Here is a 20,898-nt window from a genome sequence, read left to right as displayed (position 1 = left end):
TGGTGAGAAAAGATTTTTGCTCAGGGGAGTAACCTCCATTACCAGGTTGCTTATGAGTGCATTTCACCCTACTTTGGATTATAATTGTCAGGCTCGCTTGAATCTCCTGCTTAATATGTTTGTGTCATCATCGCAAATCAACCGCTTTGTACTTAAAAAACACTTCAACCAGTAAAATGCTCTTTGGCTTTTTCATCAGCCTGACAATGAGGGTTTGTACACTGTTTGCCAAATTGGCCCATAACTTCACCTAACAACAACATAGACCTACTGTTGGACCCACAACTTCACCTAACAACAACATAGACCTACTGTAGGACCCATAACATCACCTAACAATAACATGGACCTACTGTAGGACCCATAACTTCACCTAACAATAACATAGACCTACTGTAGGACCCATAACTTCACCTAACAATAACATAGACCTACTGTTGGACCCATAACTTCACTTAACAACAACATAGACCTACTGTAGGACCCATAACTTCACCTAACAACAACATAGACCTACTGTAGGACCCATAACTACACCTAACAACAAATATAGGAAAATAGCTCTGTGTGTTGTACAATAGCCTATCCATCAAGGAACAGTTCTCTACACATTATGAGCTAAGTATCTCTGTGTCCAAACAGACTAACGAGACCCTACAGTAAATCAAGCAGACAATAACACATTATAAACATCAATTTGTTAGGGATGTTGGATCCAACGTGGAGCACAGCATAACTGTCTTTACCAGAGTAATGAATGAAGAAGCACTTTGGTTGTTGTTGCATGTCGTGATGTTTGTAATTTGACTGGCATTCAGAAAAGTATTTCCTGGATCTTCAGATTGTTGATCATGTGACTGTAACTAAACATCTACAGTATTAAGAATTATGTGTAATTATTGAAGAACTGCATTAATGACAGTATCCATTTGAGTGTTGTCAATAAAGCTAAGATTTAAAAAAATATATATATATTTTACCTTTATTTAACCAGGTAGGCTAGTTGAGAACAAGTTCTCATTTACAACTGCAACCTGGCCAAGATAAAGCAAAGCAGTGCGACAAAAAAAACAGAGTTACACGTTGGATAAACAAACGAACAGTCAATAACACAATAGAAATATCTATTTACAGTGTGTGCAAATGTAGTACGGAGGTAAGGCAATAAATAGGCCATAGTAGTGAAGTAATTACAATTTAACACTGGAGTGATAGATGTTCAAGTAGAAATACTGGGGCCTGTTGCACAAAAGTAGAATTAAGACATCCGGGATAAATGACTCAGCTGAGCTCAATGAAGCCAAAACATGTGCGTCCAGGCTTAATTGGTTGCACAAAGACCAAGCCAGGATGAGCAGACACGGATTCATTAAGCCAGGTGAAACCAATCCTGGATAGGTGCGCGCTCACGGCTCACTCAAATAGACCCCGCCACAGATCACAGATTAACTGATTTACCATGGCAACTAGAGCCGCGTACTTTTCCCCGTCGGAAGCACAAATCCTCATGGAGGCATACGAGGAGGTAAAAGATATAATTAAGAAGAAAGGCAACACCGCCACAGTGATAAAGCAAAGAGAAAAAGCGTGGCAAAGTATTGCAGACCGCCTGAATGCGTAAGTAGTGCACAATTACACAGTCACCGCTCCGCTGAAACATCACAATTACAATTCAAATATTTAATTCACATCTCCAAAAATGCAGTTGTACTGTAATTATGAAACGGTTAAATTTTTAATTGAAATGCACTGCAGATATGAGTGAAATTGTGTAAAGTAACTCCATCACACTGTATAAAGCTATGATAGATTTTTAGATATTTTTACTGAAAACAAGACAAAAATACCAAGTAATTTTTTGCAGTGTGACTCCATTAAATGTGTGTGTGTGTGTGTGTGTGGTGTGTGTGTGTGTGTGTGTGTGTGTGTGTGTGTAGATTAAACATGAACGGGCCAAAACGGACATGGCAGCAGGTCAAAATCAAATACAAGAACATTCTGCAGAATGGTATGGTCCCTGACTAATATTTAACAAAGCACAAGCATATATTGTACCCAGAAGGTGCCTGCTCACACATTGTCTGTACTGTTTTAGCAGTGAAAAAGAATACCCACAGACAAGGCACGGGTGGTGGGTCACCAAAGGCTGACCTTACCCCAGCAGAGGACATGGCCTTGGAGCTAAATAAAGGCAGGCCCGTCTTAGAGGGGATCCCTGGGGGGAAAGAGACGAGCATAGGTTCCTCCCAAGATGCCAACCGCTTCATTCAAGGTATGTCCTTCCATCTCTACATGGGATACAACCACATTCATATTGAATCAATTTGGACTGTCTGACTTTGGTTTACCTATTGCCTTGCAGTGTCTGGCAGCACTGTGTTCCTGTTAGAGCCACCAGCACAAGCACCAGACGATGCTGATCCAGTGAGTACTCCATCAAAGGCATACTGTAGGCCTGGCATGTCTTGTCTACTAGCTTCAATATGAATCCGATTAAATGTGATAGGGTGAAGGCCCCAGTGCAGCAGCAACAGCACATGATGGAGACGATGATGAGGAGGAGACCATCTCTCTGGATTCCAGAAGGCATGAGGTATCATGTTAAGACTGTGAAAGTACTATTTACTCTACAATGGTGAGGAGTCCTCATCAAAATCAAAAAATCTAATTTCTTTTACAGGACCCAGATGCTATACAGTGGGAAAACCAGCCTGGCAACATAGTGCGTATTAATAAAAGGACACCACATCCTGCCAAATTCCAGCTGCGCTAATTGTATTGTGTTCACAGAGCTCACAAGCTATCAGAAAGTTGTATGGCAACCACCTCCGGCGCCAAATAGAACTGGCAGACATAGACATTCAGTACAAGAAGAAAAAGATGGAAAATCTTGCACTGGAGTCCGAAATAAAAAAGAGGACAATTAGGAAACTGGACCTTGAAATAAAAAAACTTGAGAGGGAGGTGAGATATGCCTTCAATGTACACTGTATGCTAACTGTAACACAAATGTATTAATCATTATTTTTCTTTCCTCCCCCAGCTCCAAGAAGATGACACAGCTCAAAATAAAAATTAGGTATATTCTCGTAAAGTCAAGTGAGCCATGACATATGAGCTCTTATTGTGAGCACACAGGACGGTGGCATCTTTCTAAGGTTTTTTTTATTTTCCCAGCAATCAGTACAACCAAGTCATCGTTATAAGGCATCGCCCTCTTTTGCCCACCCCCCCAGCACCAGGTGTGGCCACTAGCCTATATGAAGGCCCAAAATTGTGTGTTCCTTTCTGCTCTGACAATGGCATGCCCATTCGTGCGAGATGTGGTGGATGAAGAAGCACTTGTGCTGAGGAGAGCCTTCAGGCGAGAAAGGGTCTTCAGGGACCGGTTGGACCCACTGGCCTTCCCTGATGACCATCTATATGAAAGATACAGGTTTTCTGCAGATGGCATCAGGTATCTATGCAGACTACTGGGTCCCAGGATTAAGCACCGCACTGCACGGAGCCATGCACTGAGTGTGGAGCAAATGGTTTGTGTGGCCTTGCGCTTTTTTTCTAGTGGAGCCTTCCTGTACTCAGTGGGGGATGCAGAACAGCTGAACAAGGCCACAATTTGCCGCACAATAAGGAGTGTGTGTCTGGCTATCAAAGCATTAGCAGATGTCTTCATCTCCTTCCCTGGCCACAGAAGACTCTGTGACATCAAAGAGGAGTTCTATAGGATTGCAGGTAAGAGGATCTACAAATTACAGGACAACTGTTAACACATAGTAGGATACTCATTACTTTGTGTGACAGGTTTCCCCAATGTCATTGGTGCAGTGGACTGCATACACATAAGGATAAAAGCCCCCTCCGGTGCCCATGAGGCCGATTTTGTGAATAGGAAATCCTTTCACAGCATTAATGTTCAGGTGAACATAACTTTTTGATATTGTCCATTGACGAACACTCTGCATTGCCAGTGATGTGCATTGATTGGTGTAATATTCCTCATCTTATGATTTCAGATGGTCTGCAATGCTGACTGTGTGATCAGCAATGTTGTGGCAAAATGGCCTGGCTCAGTCCATGACTCCAGAATCTTTCGGGCCTCTGAAATCTATCAGTGCCTATCACAAGGTAAGCCACACAACCCCTATTTATAACCATCATGGCTGTGTCAAGAATATCACTGTGTTTATGAGGTAGTAATGATGAGATTTTGTGTTGACAGGTGAATTCTCTGGTGTGTTGCTGGGAGACAGGGGGTATGGCTGCCAGCCTTTTCTCCTGACACCTTTCACAGACCCCCAGGAAGCACAGCAGGCCTACAACCATGCCCATGCCAGGACCAGGGCCAGAGTTGAAATGACCTTTGGCCTCCTGAAGGCACGCTTTCACTGCCTTCACAAATTAAGGGTCAGCCCTGTTAGGGCATGTGATATTACTGTGGCTTGTGCTGTCCTCCACAATGTGGCCTGCCTGAGGAAGGAGAGGGCCCCCAGAGTGCCACCAGCCATGGACTGGGACAATCCGGCAATCTTCCCTGATGACGACAGTGGTCGGCTGCTGAGGGACCAATATGTGTTGAATTATTTTAGTTAGTATGTGTGCTTTCAATTTTGGTTAAATATGTCCTGCGGTGGCAGAGGAATTGGGGGTTTTTTGGGTTCGTTTTTTTACGAATTTGGCCTCTTATGATGTTTGTGCGGTATACTGTGTGTAATACAAGGCTGCAGGGAGGCTACTGCATCCATTCATTTGTCTGTTCAGTTGATGTGTATGGATTTGTCCTGCATTTATTTTAGTGTGCAGACATGCAGGGTGTGTTATATACAGACCTTTGAATGTGTATGTATCATTTTGTATAATATGCTTGGATTCTGTGCTTTCCATCTTGTAGTCACTGTGACTTCAGTTTCGAAAGGAGCTGATGGTTTACCTGCTTTGTTTTGTCCTTATTCAATAAAGGAACATAATGTTACACATTGTGTTTTTATATTCATATGGAATGTGTATTTGTTTATATGACAGAGTACTAGGGCCACACTGAAGAAAAAGGATAAAGTCATAAATTTATGAGGCTGGTTCTTTCTGCAGAAAAGCTACATATTGTTTTTACAGTTTTGATACTTATGACAATGTGATACTTAATATTCTGGCACATCAGCATGTCTTTGTTTATGAAACCATACTGAAGTACAATTTCACGAAATGCCCCACATCTGTCATTTTAACAACTGTCCTCCTTTAAAACAACCGGTTACAATATTATTACTTTTTTTTCCCCCTCTGTGGCCCTAATATTCTATCATTTTATATATAGCCTTATAGTCTATGGGAAACTGTAAATTATCTAATGATAGCAACATAATCTAAAAATTATTTTTTATCCAAAATCATTGAAATTAATGATCACAAACGTTTAAATAATGACAGTGGGTCTAGTTATATGTGATAACAATGTATAGTGAGCAGTGAAATAACTATTGGTTTCCATTTGTGGTGACTGCTGACTGACATTAGGGATGAGATTAAATAGATCCTGGAATTTAGCCTGGTCTGGAGCAGGCTAGCTCCACAGAATAAATCTCCATGGTAATTTATACCATAACATATCCTCCTGCCCCCTATCCATCTTTAGTGCAACCGGATTACGGATCAATTGAGCCAGGATCACCAAGATATCCTGGCTTAATCCCTTATCCTAGTTTTGTGCAACAGGCCCCTGGTTTCAAGCGCAGGGCTCAGCAGGTGTTTATTGTAAAGGACCACAGGAGGAGGCAGGTAGCTGGGTCCAGGGGCAGGCAGAAGGTCATACACAAGGGGTCCAAAAAGGCAACAGTACAGGCAGGGAGGAGTAAATTACGGGAAATGCAGCACTCCGAATAGCCTTGTGTCACAAAACAAACAACACTTCACAATGATGGGGGTGCAAAGAACTGAACTAAATAGAGTTTGATAATGACATACAGGTGTGTGAACAGGTGATCAGAATTCAGGTGATTGTGATCTGGAGAGGGAGCTGCGTTCAGGGGGATCTACGTGTTTGAGAGTGTGAGCTGGAAGCAGACGTTACACCATCCACCATTTTAATATTGGGCGAAACACAACCCAAAACACAACCAAAACAAACTGCAAAATCGATCAACGAGTTTGAGTCACAAGCTTGATGTAGTCGCTGCGTTCAAGGAATATCGGATCAAATACTCAACTTGTGACTACTTTAAGCCACTATGAGTGAATTGGTCAGAAAACATATGACTTCTTTAAATAGGGGGACTAGATACATAAAGTGCTTTGATTTTTCTAAATGGTGAAACAGATATGTATGAAAATATCCTCATATAAAAGGTGACATTATATACTGTCACCTCATATGAAACATTTGATCTGAAATCCAAAATGTTGGAGTTTAGAGCCACATTTAAAATGTTATCTTCACTGTCAAAATAGATATGATGTGGACTGTATACTCAATACAATCTAAATCTGATACCTCACTGTCTGTCTTTTGACTGATACTGCTTTTTAAACTGGTCTGGTCAGTCTACTCATATTTGAGTTTCTATCTGCAGGCAAAACTTTGATAATTTGTAATTTATAATATGATACATTAATTTCTGAATAGATATGGAAGGTTTCATGAGACTGATGTATCTGAATATGTTGAAGAAATATACTGCCACTAATTTCACAACCAAAGAATATCAGTGTGATTTTAATATGATTTGACTCTTTGCAGGCTGTCAGGCTGTCTAGTCACAGAGGAAGGCTGTGCTTCTCTGGTCTCAGCTCTGTGGTCAAACCCAACACACTATTTGTGCAGGGTAACAGTGTAAACAGAGAAAGCTAAGCGTATCATTTTAATACAACCTGTCTGTTATTGTATTTCTTCTGTGTTGGCAGACTCACTGACTGTAAACTCACAGACACATCCTGTAAAGTGTTGGCCTCAGTTCTCAGTTCAAACCCCTCACACCTGAGAGAGCTGGACCTGAGTAACAATGACCTGAAAGATTCAGGAGTGGAGCTGCTCTCTCCTGGACTGGAGGATCCCCACTGCAGACTGGAGACTCTGAGGTCAGTATTCCTGTAGTTGGTCTCTGTTATTGGTAATGGTGAGAGGTTAGCATGTTTTGTTGTAGCCTCTGTTATTGGTAATGGTGAGAGGTTAGCATGTTTTGTTGTAGCCTCTGTTATTGGTAATGGTGAGAGGTTAGCATGTTTTGTTGTATCCTCTGTTATTGGTAATGGTGAGAGGTTAGCATGTTTTGTTGTATTCTCTGTTATTGGTAATGGTGAGAGGTTAGCATGTTTTGTTGTAGCCTCTGTTATTGGTAATGGTGAGAGGTTAGCATGTTTTGTTGTAGTCTCTGTTATTGGTAATGGTGAGAGGTTAGCATGTTTTGTTGTATCCTCTGTTATTGGTAATGGTGAGAGGTTAGCATGTTTTGTTGTATCCTCTGTTATTGGTAATGGTGAGAGGTTAGCATGTTTTGTTGTAACCTCTGTTATTGGTAATGGTGAGAGGTTAGCATGTTTTGTTGTAGCCTCTAACTTTCTCTCTCATTATTATTCATGATTCATTCATGATTTGTATTAATCATGTTATCATCAGGATTCATTTAGTAGTGTTTAGACACATGTTATCTACTCACTTAGACAGAAAATTATCCAGTCATCATCCACCATTTTATTATTGGGCAAAACAAACTTGCAAATGTGACCAACTAGTTTACAACCAAACACTAATCTTTTGACTGCTTTAATACACTATGAGTGAATTGGTCAGAAAACATATGACTTCTTTAAATAGGGGGACTAGACACATAAAGTGCTTTTATTTTTCTAAATGGTGAAACAGATATGTATGAAAATATCCTCAAATAAAAGGTGACATTATATACTGTCACCTCATATGAAACATTTGATCTGAAATCTAAAATGTTGGAGTTTAGAGCCACATTTAAAATGTTATCTTCACTGTCAAAATAGATATGGTGTGGACTGTATACTCAATACAATCTAAATCTGATACCTCACTGTCTGTCTTTTGACTGATACTGCTTTTAAACTGGTCTGATCAGTCTACTCAAATATTTGTACTGTACATATTTCTCTACAAGTAATATGATCATTTAAAATAAAGATTCATTAATTGATGAATAGATTTTGCAGGTTTCAGGACACTGATTTATCTGAATATGTTGAAAAAAATATACTGCCACTATTTTCACCACCAAAGAATAGCAGTGTGATTTTAATATGATTTGACTCTTTGCAGGCTGTCAGGCTGTCTAGTCACAGAGGAAGGCTGTGCTTCTCTGGTCTCAGCTCTGAGGTCAAACCCCTCACACCTGAGAGAGCTGGACCTGAGCTACAATCACCCAGGAGACTCAGGAGTCAGACTGCTCTCTGCTGGACTGGAGGATCCACACTGCAGACTGGAGAAACTCAAGTATGTAGAGGGTTTATGTCAATCATCATTCCAAGATGGAATAGCATAGCAGTCAATATAAAGATAGCAGTCAGACGTCCTTTGTCCTCCTCTTGTCGTGTCCCGTGTATATATATATTTACATATTTTCTTCGCATATCTTTTTATATTTTTTTTCTAAAAACTCAATGTCAAAACACTCTGCAACCCGCCTCACCAATTAAAAAAAATATATATATTATTTACCTCAACTCTGAAATCCACAACAGAAGCCAGAGGTTAGCCAGAGGTTGGCCAGTTCACTGGCTAACGTTGGAGTTCAGCTAGCCACGGTTGGCGGTCATCAGCTATCCCTTAGCTCGAAAAGCTATCGCCAGTTTTGTACAGCGCGACTCAGACCAGAGCATACCGAACTACAAAAATCTCTGAAACTGGAAACACTTATCTCCCTCACTAGCTTTAAGCACCATCTGTCAGAGCAGCTCACAGATCACAGATCACTGCACCTGTACATAGCCCATCTATAATTTAGCCCAAACAATTACCTCTTCCCCTACTGTATTTATTTATTTTGTTCAATGTTCATATCAGACATGTTTGACTTATCAGGCTAGTTAAGACAAACATTCTTTCCACCACATGGACAAAGTTATATGCTGACTGTGTGTGTGTCCAGTGTGTCCAGTGTGTCCAGTGTGTCCGTCCAGTGTTTGTGTGTGTGTCCAGTGTGTGTTTGTGTGTGTGTCCAGTGTGTGTTTGTGTGTGTCCAGTGTGTGTTTGTGTGTGTCCAGTGTGTGTTTGTGTGTGTCCAGTGTGTGTTTGTGTGTGTCCAGTGTGTGTTTGTGTGTGTCCAGTGTGTGTGTGTGTGTGTCCAGTGTGTGTGTGTGTGTGTTCAGTGTGTGTGTCAAGTGTGTCCTGTGTGTCCAGTGTGTGTGTGTTTGTGTGTGTCCAGTGTTTGTGTGTGTGTCCAGTGTTTGTTTATGTGTGTCCAGTGTGTGTTTGTGTGTGTCCAGTGTGTGTGTGTGTGTGTTCAGTGTGTTTGTGTGTGTGTCCAGTGTGTGTGTCCAGTGTGTTTGTGTGTGTGTCCAGTGTGTGTGGGTGTCCAGTGTGTGTCCTGTGTGTGTGTTTGTGTGTGTCCAGTAAGTGTCTCAAGTGTGTGTGTGTGTGTCCAATGTGTGTCCGCCTCCACTGTGTGTGTGTGTGTGTGTCCAGTGTGTGTCCAGTGTGTGCCCAGTGTCCACACACACACACACACACACACACACACACACACACACACACACACACACACACACACACACACACACACACACACACACACAGGAAACACTTGCTGTACACACTGGACACACACACACACTTGAGACACACACACTGGACATACACTGGACACACACACTGGACACACACACTGGACACACACACACTGGAGACACACACTGGACACACACACACTGGAGACACACACTGGACACACACACACTGGAGACACACACACACACTGGACACACACACACAGTGGACACACACACACAGGACACACACACACTGGACAGACACACACACACTGGTCATACACTGGACACACACACACGGACACAGTGGACACACACACACACACACACACACACACACACACACACACACACACACACACTGGAAACACATACACCGGAGACACACACACACAAACACGCTGGACACACACACACACACACTGGACACACACTGGACACACACACACACACACACACACACACACACACTGGACACACACGCACTCAGTGGACACACACACACACAACCATTCTTACCAACGCTTAAAGTTGTGTGTGTGTGTGTGTGTGTGTGTGTGTGTGTGTGTGTGTGTGTGTGTGTGTGTGTGTGTGTGTGTGTGTTCAGGTGTATCCCTCAATGACTGTCTGTTCTTCTGCTTACCGCTACAGTGTGGAACATGGTGGAGAGAACAGAATGAAACCTGGACTTAGAAAATGTGAGTGTTGACTGCTGTGAAGAATATGACTAAGAATAAGTCTTAATTCAAGTTAAGTCAAAGACCAACATCATTACTTACTTGGTCATATTAAATATCAACTGTAGTTCTACAGAAGCAGAAATCAGGGACACCAACGTTTACAAAGAGTTGCTTTGACAATGTGTGTGTGTGTGTGTGTGTGTGTGTGTAATTATTGTGAATAAGTGTGTATTATATTACCATACAGTATAACATGATCATTCAACAAGTCTCAAGTTACCTTAACTTCTCCTTTTGATACCTAGAAACATCTACATTAAATGAATTAGTGAAAAGTGAGTTAACATTCTAATGTGAATGATGATGATTTCTAATATTGTGTCTGGTTTCATCCATCAGATGTCTGTGATCTCACACTGGACCTAAACACAGTAAACAGACTCCTCTCTCTATCTGAGGAGAACAGAAAGGTGACATGTAGGACAGAGAAGCAGCCGTATCCTGATCACCCAGAGAGATTTGAGGACTGGAGACAGGTGCTGTGTAGAGAGGGTCTGACTGGGCGCTGTTACTGGGAGGTAGAGTGGAGTGGGAGAGGGGAGGTAGAGTGGAGTGGGGGAGGGGCTGATATAGGAGTGACATATAAAGGAATCAGCAGGAGAGGAGGGGTTAATGACTGTTGGCTTGGATACAATGACAAGTCCTGGAGTCTGTTCTGCTCTGACAACAGTTACTCTGCCAGGCACAATAATAATCTCACTACCATAGACGTCCCCTCCTCCAGCTCCCACAGAGTAGGAGTGTATCTGGACTGGCCAGCCGGCACTCTGTCCTTCTATAGAGCCTCCTCTGACACACTGACCCACCTGATCACATTCACCTCCACATTCACTGAGCCCCTCTATCCTGGATTTGGGGTTGATTATGAATCCTCAGTGTCCCTGAAATAATAACTGGACACACACACACACACTGGACACACACACACACTGGAGACACACACACACACACACACACTGGACACACACACACACTGGACACAAAATGGACACACACAAACACACACACACACACACAGACTGGACAAACACACACACACACACTGGACAAACACACACACACACACTGGACACACACTGGACACAAACACACACTGGACTCACACACACACTGGATACAAACACTGGACAAACACACACACACACACACACACACACTGGACAAACACACACTGGACACATACACACACTGGACACATACACACACTGGACACACACTGGACGCACACACTCACACACTAACACACGACACACTCACACACAAGACACACAACACACTCACACACACACACACACACTCAACACACACACTGGACACTTACGCACACACTCACAGACACACGCACACACCACACACTCACACACTCACACACACACGACACACACACACACACACTGGATATACACACACTCAACACACACACTGGACACACACTGGACACACACACACACACTGGGAACAAATTGGACACACACACACTGGACACACACACACACAAACACATTCTGGACACACACACACACACACACTGGACACACACACACACTGGACACAAACTGGACACACACATAAACACACACTGAACACACACACACTGGACACACACACTGGACACACACACACTGGACACACACACACAGTGGACACACACACACACACACACACACTGGACACACACACAAACACTGGACACACACACAAACACTGGACACACACACAAACACACACACACACACACACACTGAACACACACACACACACACACACACACTGGACACACACACACACACACTGGACACACACACACACACACACACTGGACACACACACACACACACACACACTGGACACACACACACACACACACACTGGACACACACACACACACACAGGACACACACACACACACAGGACACACACACACACACACACTGGACACACACACACACACACACTGGACACACACACGGACACACACACACACACACACACACAGGACACACACACACACACTGGACACACACACACAGGGCACATACTCACACACTGAAACACACACACACTGGACACACAAACACACACACACACTGGGCACGTACTCTCTCTCACACACACACACACTGAAACACACACTGAACACACACACACACACACTGAACACACACACACTGGGGACACACACACACACACACTGAACACACATACTCACACACTGAAACACACACACACACACTGGACACACACACACTGGACACACACACTGGACACACACACACACACACACTGGGGACACACACACACTGGACACACACACACAGTGGACACACACACACACACACTGGACACACACACACACACACTGGACACACACAAACACACTGAACACACACACTGAACACACACACACACACACTGAACACACACACACACACACACACACACACACACTGAACACACACACACACACACACACACACTGGACACACACACACACACACTGGACACACACACACACACACACTGGACACACACACACACACACTGGACACACACACACACACACACACACACACTGGACACACACACACACTGGACACACACACACACTGGACAAAAACACGGACACACACACACACACACACACACTGGACAAACACACACACACACACTGGACACACACACACAGGGCACATACTCACACACTGAAACACACACACACTGGACACACAAACACACAGACACACACACACTGAACACACACACACACACACTGGGCACGTACTCTCTCTCACACACACACACAATGAAACACACACACACACACACACACACACTGAAACACACACACTGAACACACACACACACTGAACACACACACACACTGAGGACACACACACACACTGAAACACACACACACACTGGACACACACACACTGAACACACACACACTGGACACACTCTGAACACACACACACACACACACACACACACACACACACACACACACACACACACACACACAGACACACTGAAACACACACACACACTCACTGGACACACACACACACTCACTGGACACACACACACACACACACTCACTGGACACACACACTCACTGGACACACACACACACACACACACACACACACTCACTCACTGGACACACACACACACTGGACAAACACACAAACACTGGGCAAATACACTGGACACACACACACGCTTGACACACACACGCTTGACACACACACTGGATACACACACACATACACACACACTGGACACACACACACATACACACACACTGGACACACACACACACTGGAAACACACACACACATTGGACACACACACTTACTGGGGACACACACACACACTGGACACACTCACACACACTCACTGGACACACACACACACTGAACACACACACAAACACACACACTGGACACTCACACATGACAGGCTTCTAATATTTTCTGATCTTTTACCACTTTGCATTTTTTATGATATATTTTACTGTTTGTACCACAGGAGGTTGGTGGGACCTTATTTAGGGAGGACAGGCTTGTAATGGCTGGAGTGGAATAAGTGGAATGGTATCAAACACGTGGTTTCCATGTGTTCCATTTCATTCACTCTGTTCCAGACATTATTATGAGCCGTCCTCCCCTCAGCAGCCTCCTCTGGTATGTACTGTCCTGTATGTGAGAGAGATCCAACAAGGAATTACAATGTATGTATTACTTTTAATACCTGCAAATGGCAAATAAACTACTGGAACTCCTTATGAATGTCTGCAGCCGACAAGAGGTGAAAATATTACCGGAATATTCTGCAAAATGTTGATGAAGACGTCACTCAATCCACCCAAAACAACATGCAGTCTTTCCACAAGACTCCCATGAAGTTATAGTGTGACGTTATGAATCGACGTTAAAGTAACATTCTCACAACATACTGCACTTGTTTTATCCTGTTTTAGATGTATCCTCTGTTTAAACATTTAAACTCTTACAATAACACCGTTAAAATACCAATGTGATCATTTCTTGTCTTTTATGTTGGAAAAACAAATTGTACAATTATATGTAGACATACGCTCCATAGTTGTAGAAGTATACATGGTTATATTGTACTTTTCATAATAAAAGATACTTGAAACAAGAAAAAGCATGTTAATTGTGAAAACAATTTCGTTATTGATTTTTACATTGCTTCTCCCTGTCTCATGTTGACGTTTGTCATGAATCTTGACCTGGAGGCAGAACTGTGCGATTTCCTCTAGATATGTCAGCTGCAAAGTCAAAATTGTCTGTGGAAAATGTTGTTTTATGGTCTTAATTTAAGGGAAGGATTAGCAGGGTGGTTAGGGTTGAGGTTAGGATTCGTCGATAGTCGTCCCCTCCTTATCTTTACAAGGCTGCAGAACATGCAAGCTAGTGATGTGGGGGTTCTCTCATAACCCTCAGTCCCCAGGTGGGTAGATGGCGGGTTGAATAAAGAGAAGCTAGTGATGTGGAGGTTCTCTCATAACCCTCAGTCCCCAGGTGGGTAGATGGCGGGTTGAATAAAGAGAAGCTAGTGATGTGGGGGTTCTCTCATAACCCTCAGTCCCCAGGTGGGTAGATGGCGGGTTGAATAAAGAGAAGCTAGTGATGTGGGGGTTCTCTCATAAGCCTCAGTCCCCAGGTGGGTAGATGGCAGGTTGTATAAAGAGAAGCTAGTGATGTGGGGGTTCTCTCATAACCCTCAGTCCCCAGGTGGGTAGATGGCAGGTTGAATAAAGAGAAGCTAGTGATGTGGGGGTTCTCCCATAACCCTCAGTCCCCAGGTGGGTAGATGGCAGGTTGAATAAAGAGAAGCTAGTGATGTGGGGGTTCTCTCATAACCCTCAGTCCCCAGGTGGGTAGATGGCAGGTTGAATAAAAAGAAAACGATAGGCTACATAAAACAATCCATAAATGTATTATTATTATGTAATTTACACAAAACATTAAGGACACCTTTTCTTTCCATGACAAACTGACCAGGCATAACTCAATATTAGGAAGCTATCCTTAATATTTTGTCACCTGTTCATCTCGTAATGAATAATGTAGAAATTGAGCAAGTTGAGGTGACTAAACTGCTTTGAGTAACCCTGGAATGTAAACTGCCATGGTCAAAACATATTGATACGACAGTAGCTAAGATGGGGAGAAGTCTGTCCATAATAAAGCCCTGCTCTACCTTCTTAACAACACTATATACAAGGCAGGTCCTACAGGCCCTAGTTTCTACCTTCTGTCATGGGAATTCTGTTCCCAATGTTCATAAACCGAACTTCAATTAAACTACTCAGTCTGCCCCCCAGAGGGTGTAAGATTCTGGTTGAATGAAGCAGACGGAGAGCCAGCCTACAATTGGTCAGAATGTTTATTTACAAGAGCTCTGAATATCATACAATGTACACAGCCTTTTATACCTGACATTTGGTCATACCATATGTCATACCCATGTTACATAATCTACTGCAAGCCTAAAGGTTTCTCCCCTCCCTGGGTGGGGAGACCTTCTTCCTGTTATCAGTTTCACAGTGGTCACAAGTTGTCTGCTGTCTGGTTGCTTACATTGCTAAATCATTAAGCTTCAACTTTTCCGACACACACACATTAGTACATTCATCTTATAATCACTCGGTTATACCTTTTCAGGGTGAAATCATTTAGTCAAACCTTTAATCATATTATTTCCATTACAATCCACCCTATTGGCTAAATATTTCACATACAATATAACACATCTATTTTTATTGGATTCAGAAATGTCACACAAAATCAAACTAGATCAAAGAAAACGAATACATGTATTTTCATTACATAATAGTCTCATCCTGCGACTGTGAAAGGGGGAAGTCTGGATCTAATGGGCACGAAGGATACAGATAATGCAGATCAGTGCAACTGTCTGGCTTCCTTGCCTTCATGAACAGCTTTACCATACAGGCCATTCCCCTTGGTAAATTAATTCCATCGAGTAGAAAGTGGATGGTTGTCAACTGAAGTTTGGCTGTTGCGCAGGCATAACCTTCTTCTTTAGCTACTGATCTAGCTGTATACTGAATCCATTCCAGCCATAGGTTGGAATCCCCAAAGCAAGTCTCCACCTCAATCACTTCCTTAAGATCTTTCATCTGAACTATCCTCACCGGTCCTTGGCTCTGGATGACTACACGGGTAATGTCCGTTTTATCAGGGGTACTACTGGTATTCTGGCTGGCGGTAGAACTATCTCCTGTCCTAACCTCTACTACTCGGAATGGTACCGCAGTGTCGAAAATGGTCTGGTCAAGGCCAACATACCATAACCCTAAATCCTCTTTCTTTATGCTTTTAATGGTCATTCCTATCTTCAAGCAATACTTCCCTTGCTCTGGATTGCAGTCAAAAACCCTGGCCTTCACTATACTCCATCTGTTTCTATATTGGGTGTGTGGATTGACATAGCCTTCTCTCTCTGTGTGAGCTATGACCTGATTCCATGAGTTACACTGGAATCTACACAGATATCTTCCCCATGAAGTCCGAGTCCTAGACTGCCAGGAGGTTAGGGACCCCATTTGGTCTGCATAGAACTCTATTGAGACATCCTTCCCTAACTCTACTCTCACTTCCTTTTTATCCAGATCGAGTGACCTTTTGTACCTAGGCCATAAAAACTCCTCATCTTCTACACTATGGGTCAAGTTACCACTTTCTGACTTCTCGAGTGGTTCATGGTGTATTAGGAATGTGGCTCCCACAATCAGACAGCTCAGACTGACAGTACCCCTGTAAAGCCCCACCCCCTCCCGGAGAATTTATCCCTGGCTAGAGGCCAACCCACACTTTCACTTCTATGAACGCACACAGTGAGGATCGGGCGGGTTAGGGAATCTTCGTTAGAGAGGTAACGCCCGAACCTTATTGGTATTCGGTTCTTCTCCTAACTCTGTGATTGTTCGACAGTGTCAGTGTGTCTTACCCTCCCGCAATGTGTGATATGAATCCAGGTAGCTCTTTCAGCTATTCTCACCACGAAGGCTATTACCAGGAACACTTGGTCTGGGCCCTCCCACCGTGGCTGCTTCCAGTTCTTTTCTCCTCAGGGACTGGATCCACACCCAGTCTCCTGGTTGGATTGAGTGAATCATCTTCTCCTGTAATTCACCTGTTGGACACAAAGTCTCGGATATACGGGTTTAGTTAACCATGTGTTCTGTTAGTATATCTTCAACTTCTATGTCTACCTGTTCTGGCCTCCCTAACTCTGGCATTCTATATGGTTTACCTGATCAGCTAAAATTTAATCCATTATTTAAAGAGATAGATCCTAGTAAACCAACTACCCTAATCATGTCCACCCAGTAAGTTGGGACCGCTTCTTCCCATTTAATATACTTATCTATTATACATTTTTTTTTTTAAGTAGTTCGTTAACCAATAGGCCACAAAGTGTTTCCGAACCTGCTCTACTATCCCCCTGTTGACACATGGCTCTGCCCATGTGTCAATCTTGCCGCATCTCTAAACAATGACTTAGGTAGAATTGGTAACTTATCATGATACCAAATACCGTCCTTATATAAATTGCTCCTAACTTCTCCCATTTCGAAATCCCTTTCACTGGTGCTCTAGACTGACAATTTTAATATAGCTTTGTCTATGTTTACTTCCTCTTTTAAGAACTGCTGTGTCGACGGCTGCGGTTTAAAACCTGCCTTTTTCGTTTCCGCATCTGCTTTTCTGTTGTTGTTACTGACACTATCTGTCCCACTAATGTGGGCCTCACATTTACAAATAGCTAACTTTTCTGGCAAAAGTACAGCATCTAATAGATTCAAAATCAACTGAGCGTGTGTAATAGGTTTCCCAGAAGTGGTTACCATTCCCCTGTTTCTCCATTGGGCTGCAAATATGTGTACTGTGTTAAATGCATAGGCACTGTCTGTGTAAATAGTAATACATTTTCCTGTCCCTAACTGACACGCACGGGTAAGTGCTACTATTTCTGCTTATTGTGCTGAATAGTTTCTCGTAACGGCTCTGCTTCCAAGACCTCTGTGTCTGTAACTATAGCATATCCTGTCGCATTAGTGCCATCGTGGTTCTTTCTTGATGATCCATCTACAAACATAGTCAGTTAGCACAGTTAGCACAGTAAGCACAGCTAAAACAGCTAGCACAGCTAACACAGCTAGCACAGCTAGCACAGCTAACACAGCCAGCACAGCTAGCACATCTAGCACAGCCAGCACAGCTAGCACAGCCAACACAGCTAACACAGCTAGCACAGCTAGCACAGCTAACACAGCTAACACAGTTAGCACAGCTAGCACAGCTAACACAGCTAACACAGTTAGCACAGCTAGCACAGCTAACACAGCTAACACAGCTTGCACAGCTTGCACAGCTAGCACAGCTAACACAGCTACCACAGCTTGCACAGCTAGCACAGCTAACACAGCTAGCACAGCTAACACAGCTAGCACAGCTAGCACATGCTAGCACAGCTAACACAGCTAGCACAGCTAGCACAGCCAACACAATCAAAGGAAGCCAAATGCTCACTGGCTTCCCTTGCCTTCAACGCTACGGGCAGCAACATTGTTATACTCTTTATGACCAGACAGCATCAGACAGGACTGAGACAGACTGTTTCACTGTCCAAACAGCATCAGACAGGACTGAGACAGACTGTTTCACTGACCGGACAGCATCAGACAGGACTGAGACAGACTGTTTCACTGACCAGACAGCATCAGACAGGACTGAGACAGACTGTTTCACTGACCAGACAGCATCAGACAGGACTGAGACTACCCCAAAGACAACGTGTGTGAAGCAAGAGCTTCCTGTGACAACCGGAAGTTGTTAAAAACAGCCTAGAGCTATTGTCATATGGCCACCTGCAGATAGTGAAAATTACGCAACTCAACCATGTGTCATTCAGTCAATTATTAAGGTAGAGACTTCTTATTCAGGATTCTGTTTATGTCTACCCCAAAGACAAGGTGTGTTGAGTAAGAACTTCCTGTGACAACCGGAAGTGGTTAAAAACAGCCTAGAGCTTTTGTCATATTTCAACATGACGGAGAGTAAAGTCAGTCAGGAGTCCCTGACCTTATCTTCTCTCAAGAAGATGTCTGGTAGGCCCATTTAAATACCTTTTTGGACATTTCAAGATAGCAGATGTTTGAGTTGGGTCTATTAACCTCTCTGGGGTATGTGGGACGATTTCGTCCCACCTACGTAACAGCTACTGAAATTCCAGTGGCGCGATTTTTGAATCGTTAGAAATACTATTACTTCAATTTCTCAAACATATGACTATTTTACAGCTATTTAAAGACAAGAATCTCGTTAATCTAACCCCACTGTCCGATTTCAAAAAGGCTTTACAACGAAAGCAAAACATTAGATTATGTCAGCAGAGTGCCCAGCCAGAAAAAATCAGACACCCATTTTTCAAGCTAGCATATCATGTCACATAAACCCAAACCACAGCTAAATGCAGCACTAACCTTTGATGATCTTCATCAGATGACACACCTAGGACATTGTGTTATACAATACATGCATGTCTGTTCAATCAAGTTCATATTTATATCAAAAAACAGCTTTTTGCATTAGCATGTGACGTTCAGAAAAAGCATAACCCCCGCAAACTTCCGGGGAATTTACTGACAGTTTGCTAAATTACTCACGATAAACGTTCACAAAAAGCATAACAATTATTTTAAGAATTATAGATACATTACTCCTCTATGCACTCGATATGTCCGATTTTAAAATAGCTTTTCGGATGAAGCACATTTTGCAATAATCTAAGTACATAGCCCGGCATTACAGGGCTAGCTATTTAGATACCCACCCAGGTCAGCCTCCACCAAAATCACATTTCCTATAAGAAAAATGTTCTTACCTTGCTTGTTCTTCATCAGAATACACTGCCAGGACTTCTACTTCAATAACAAATGTTGGTTTGGTCCCAAATAATCCATCGTTATATCCAAACAGCGACGTTTTGTTCGTGAGTTCTAGACACTATCAGAATGCTTCTTCACGGTCCCGCGCATGGCGCATTGGCGTGTCAAAAATGTCTAAATATTCCATTACCGTACTTCGAAGCATGTCAACCGCTGTTTAAAACCAATTTTTATGCCAGTTATCTCGTAGATAAGTGATAATATTCCGACCGGGAGTATGCATTGAGCCTAAACAGCCGAATAAAATTTCTCCTCAGAAGCGACTCGTGCACGCGCCTCATTCAAAGGTCCTCTGAGTCGACACTTACAAAAGGTGATAATGTGTTTCAGCCTGAGACTCCCTCGTAAACCTTCAGTTATTTCCCGGGCTCTGAGAGCCTATCGGAGCCCTGGGAATTGTCACGTTACAGCTAAGATCCTTACTTTTCAATA

At 43.0% G+C, this 20,898-nt stretch overlaps 2 protein-coding genes across 2 annotated transcripts; both read left to right on the top strand.

Annotated features, from left to right (window-relative positions):
- The first annotated feature begins 3,299 nt into the window (after positions 1-3,299).
- LOC115186589 (putative nuclease HARBI1) lies at positions 3,300-4,817 on the top strand. The gene is made up of 4 exons (XM_029746178.1): positions 3,300-3,732; positions 3,802-3,917; positions 4,014-4,125; positions 4,220-4,817. Exons 1-4 carry the CDS (start codon positions 3,300-3,302, stop codon positions 4,588-4,590), a joined length of 1,032 nt encoding a protein of 343 aa, XP_029602038.1. The 3' UTR covers positions 4,591-4,817.
- A 2,057-nt stretch (positions 4,818-6,874) lies between these two features.
- On the top strand, positions 6,875-11,395 carry LOC115186596 (stonustoxin subunit beta-like; the record flags this gene model as incomplete). Its single annotated transcript, XM_029746184.1, has 4 exons — positions 6,875-7,068; positions 8,273-8,446; positions 10,372-10,418; positions 10,800-11,395. Coding segments are annotated over 4 exons (966 nt in total), but the record flags the coding sequence as incomplete, so codon positions are not given.
- Positions 11,396-20,898: the final 9,503 nt, after the last annotated feature.

The sequence above is a fragment of the Salmo trutta genome, unplaced genomic scaffold, assembly GCF_901001165.1.
Source record: "Salmo trutta unplaced genomic scaffold, fSalTru1.1, whole genome shotgun sequence".
NCBI classification, from domain to species: Eukaryota; Metazoa; Chordata; class Actinopteri; order Salmoniformes; family Salmonidae; genus Salmo; species Salmo trutta.
Note: the sequence above shows the minus strand (reverse complement) of the source record. Positions and strands in the feature narration are given on the sequence as shown.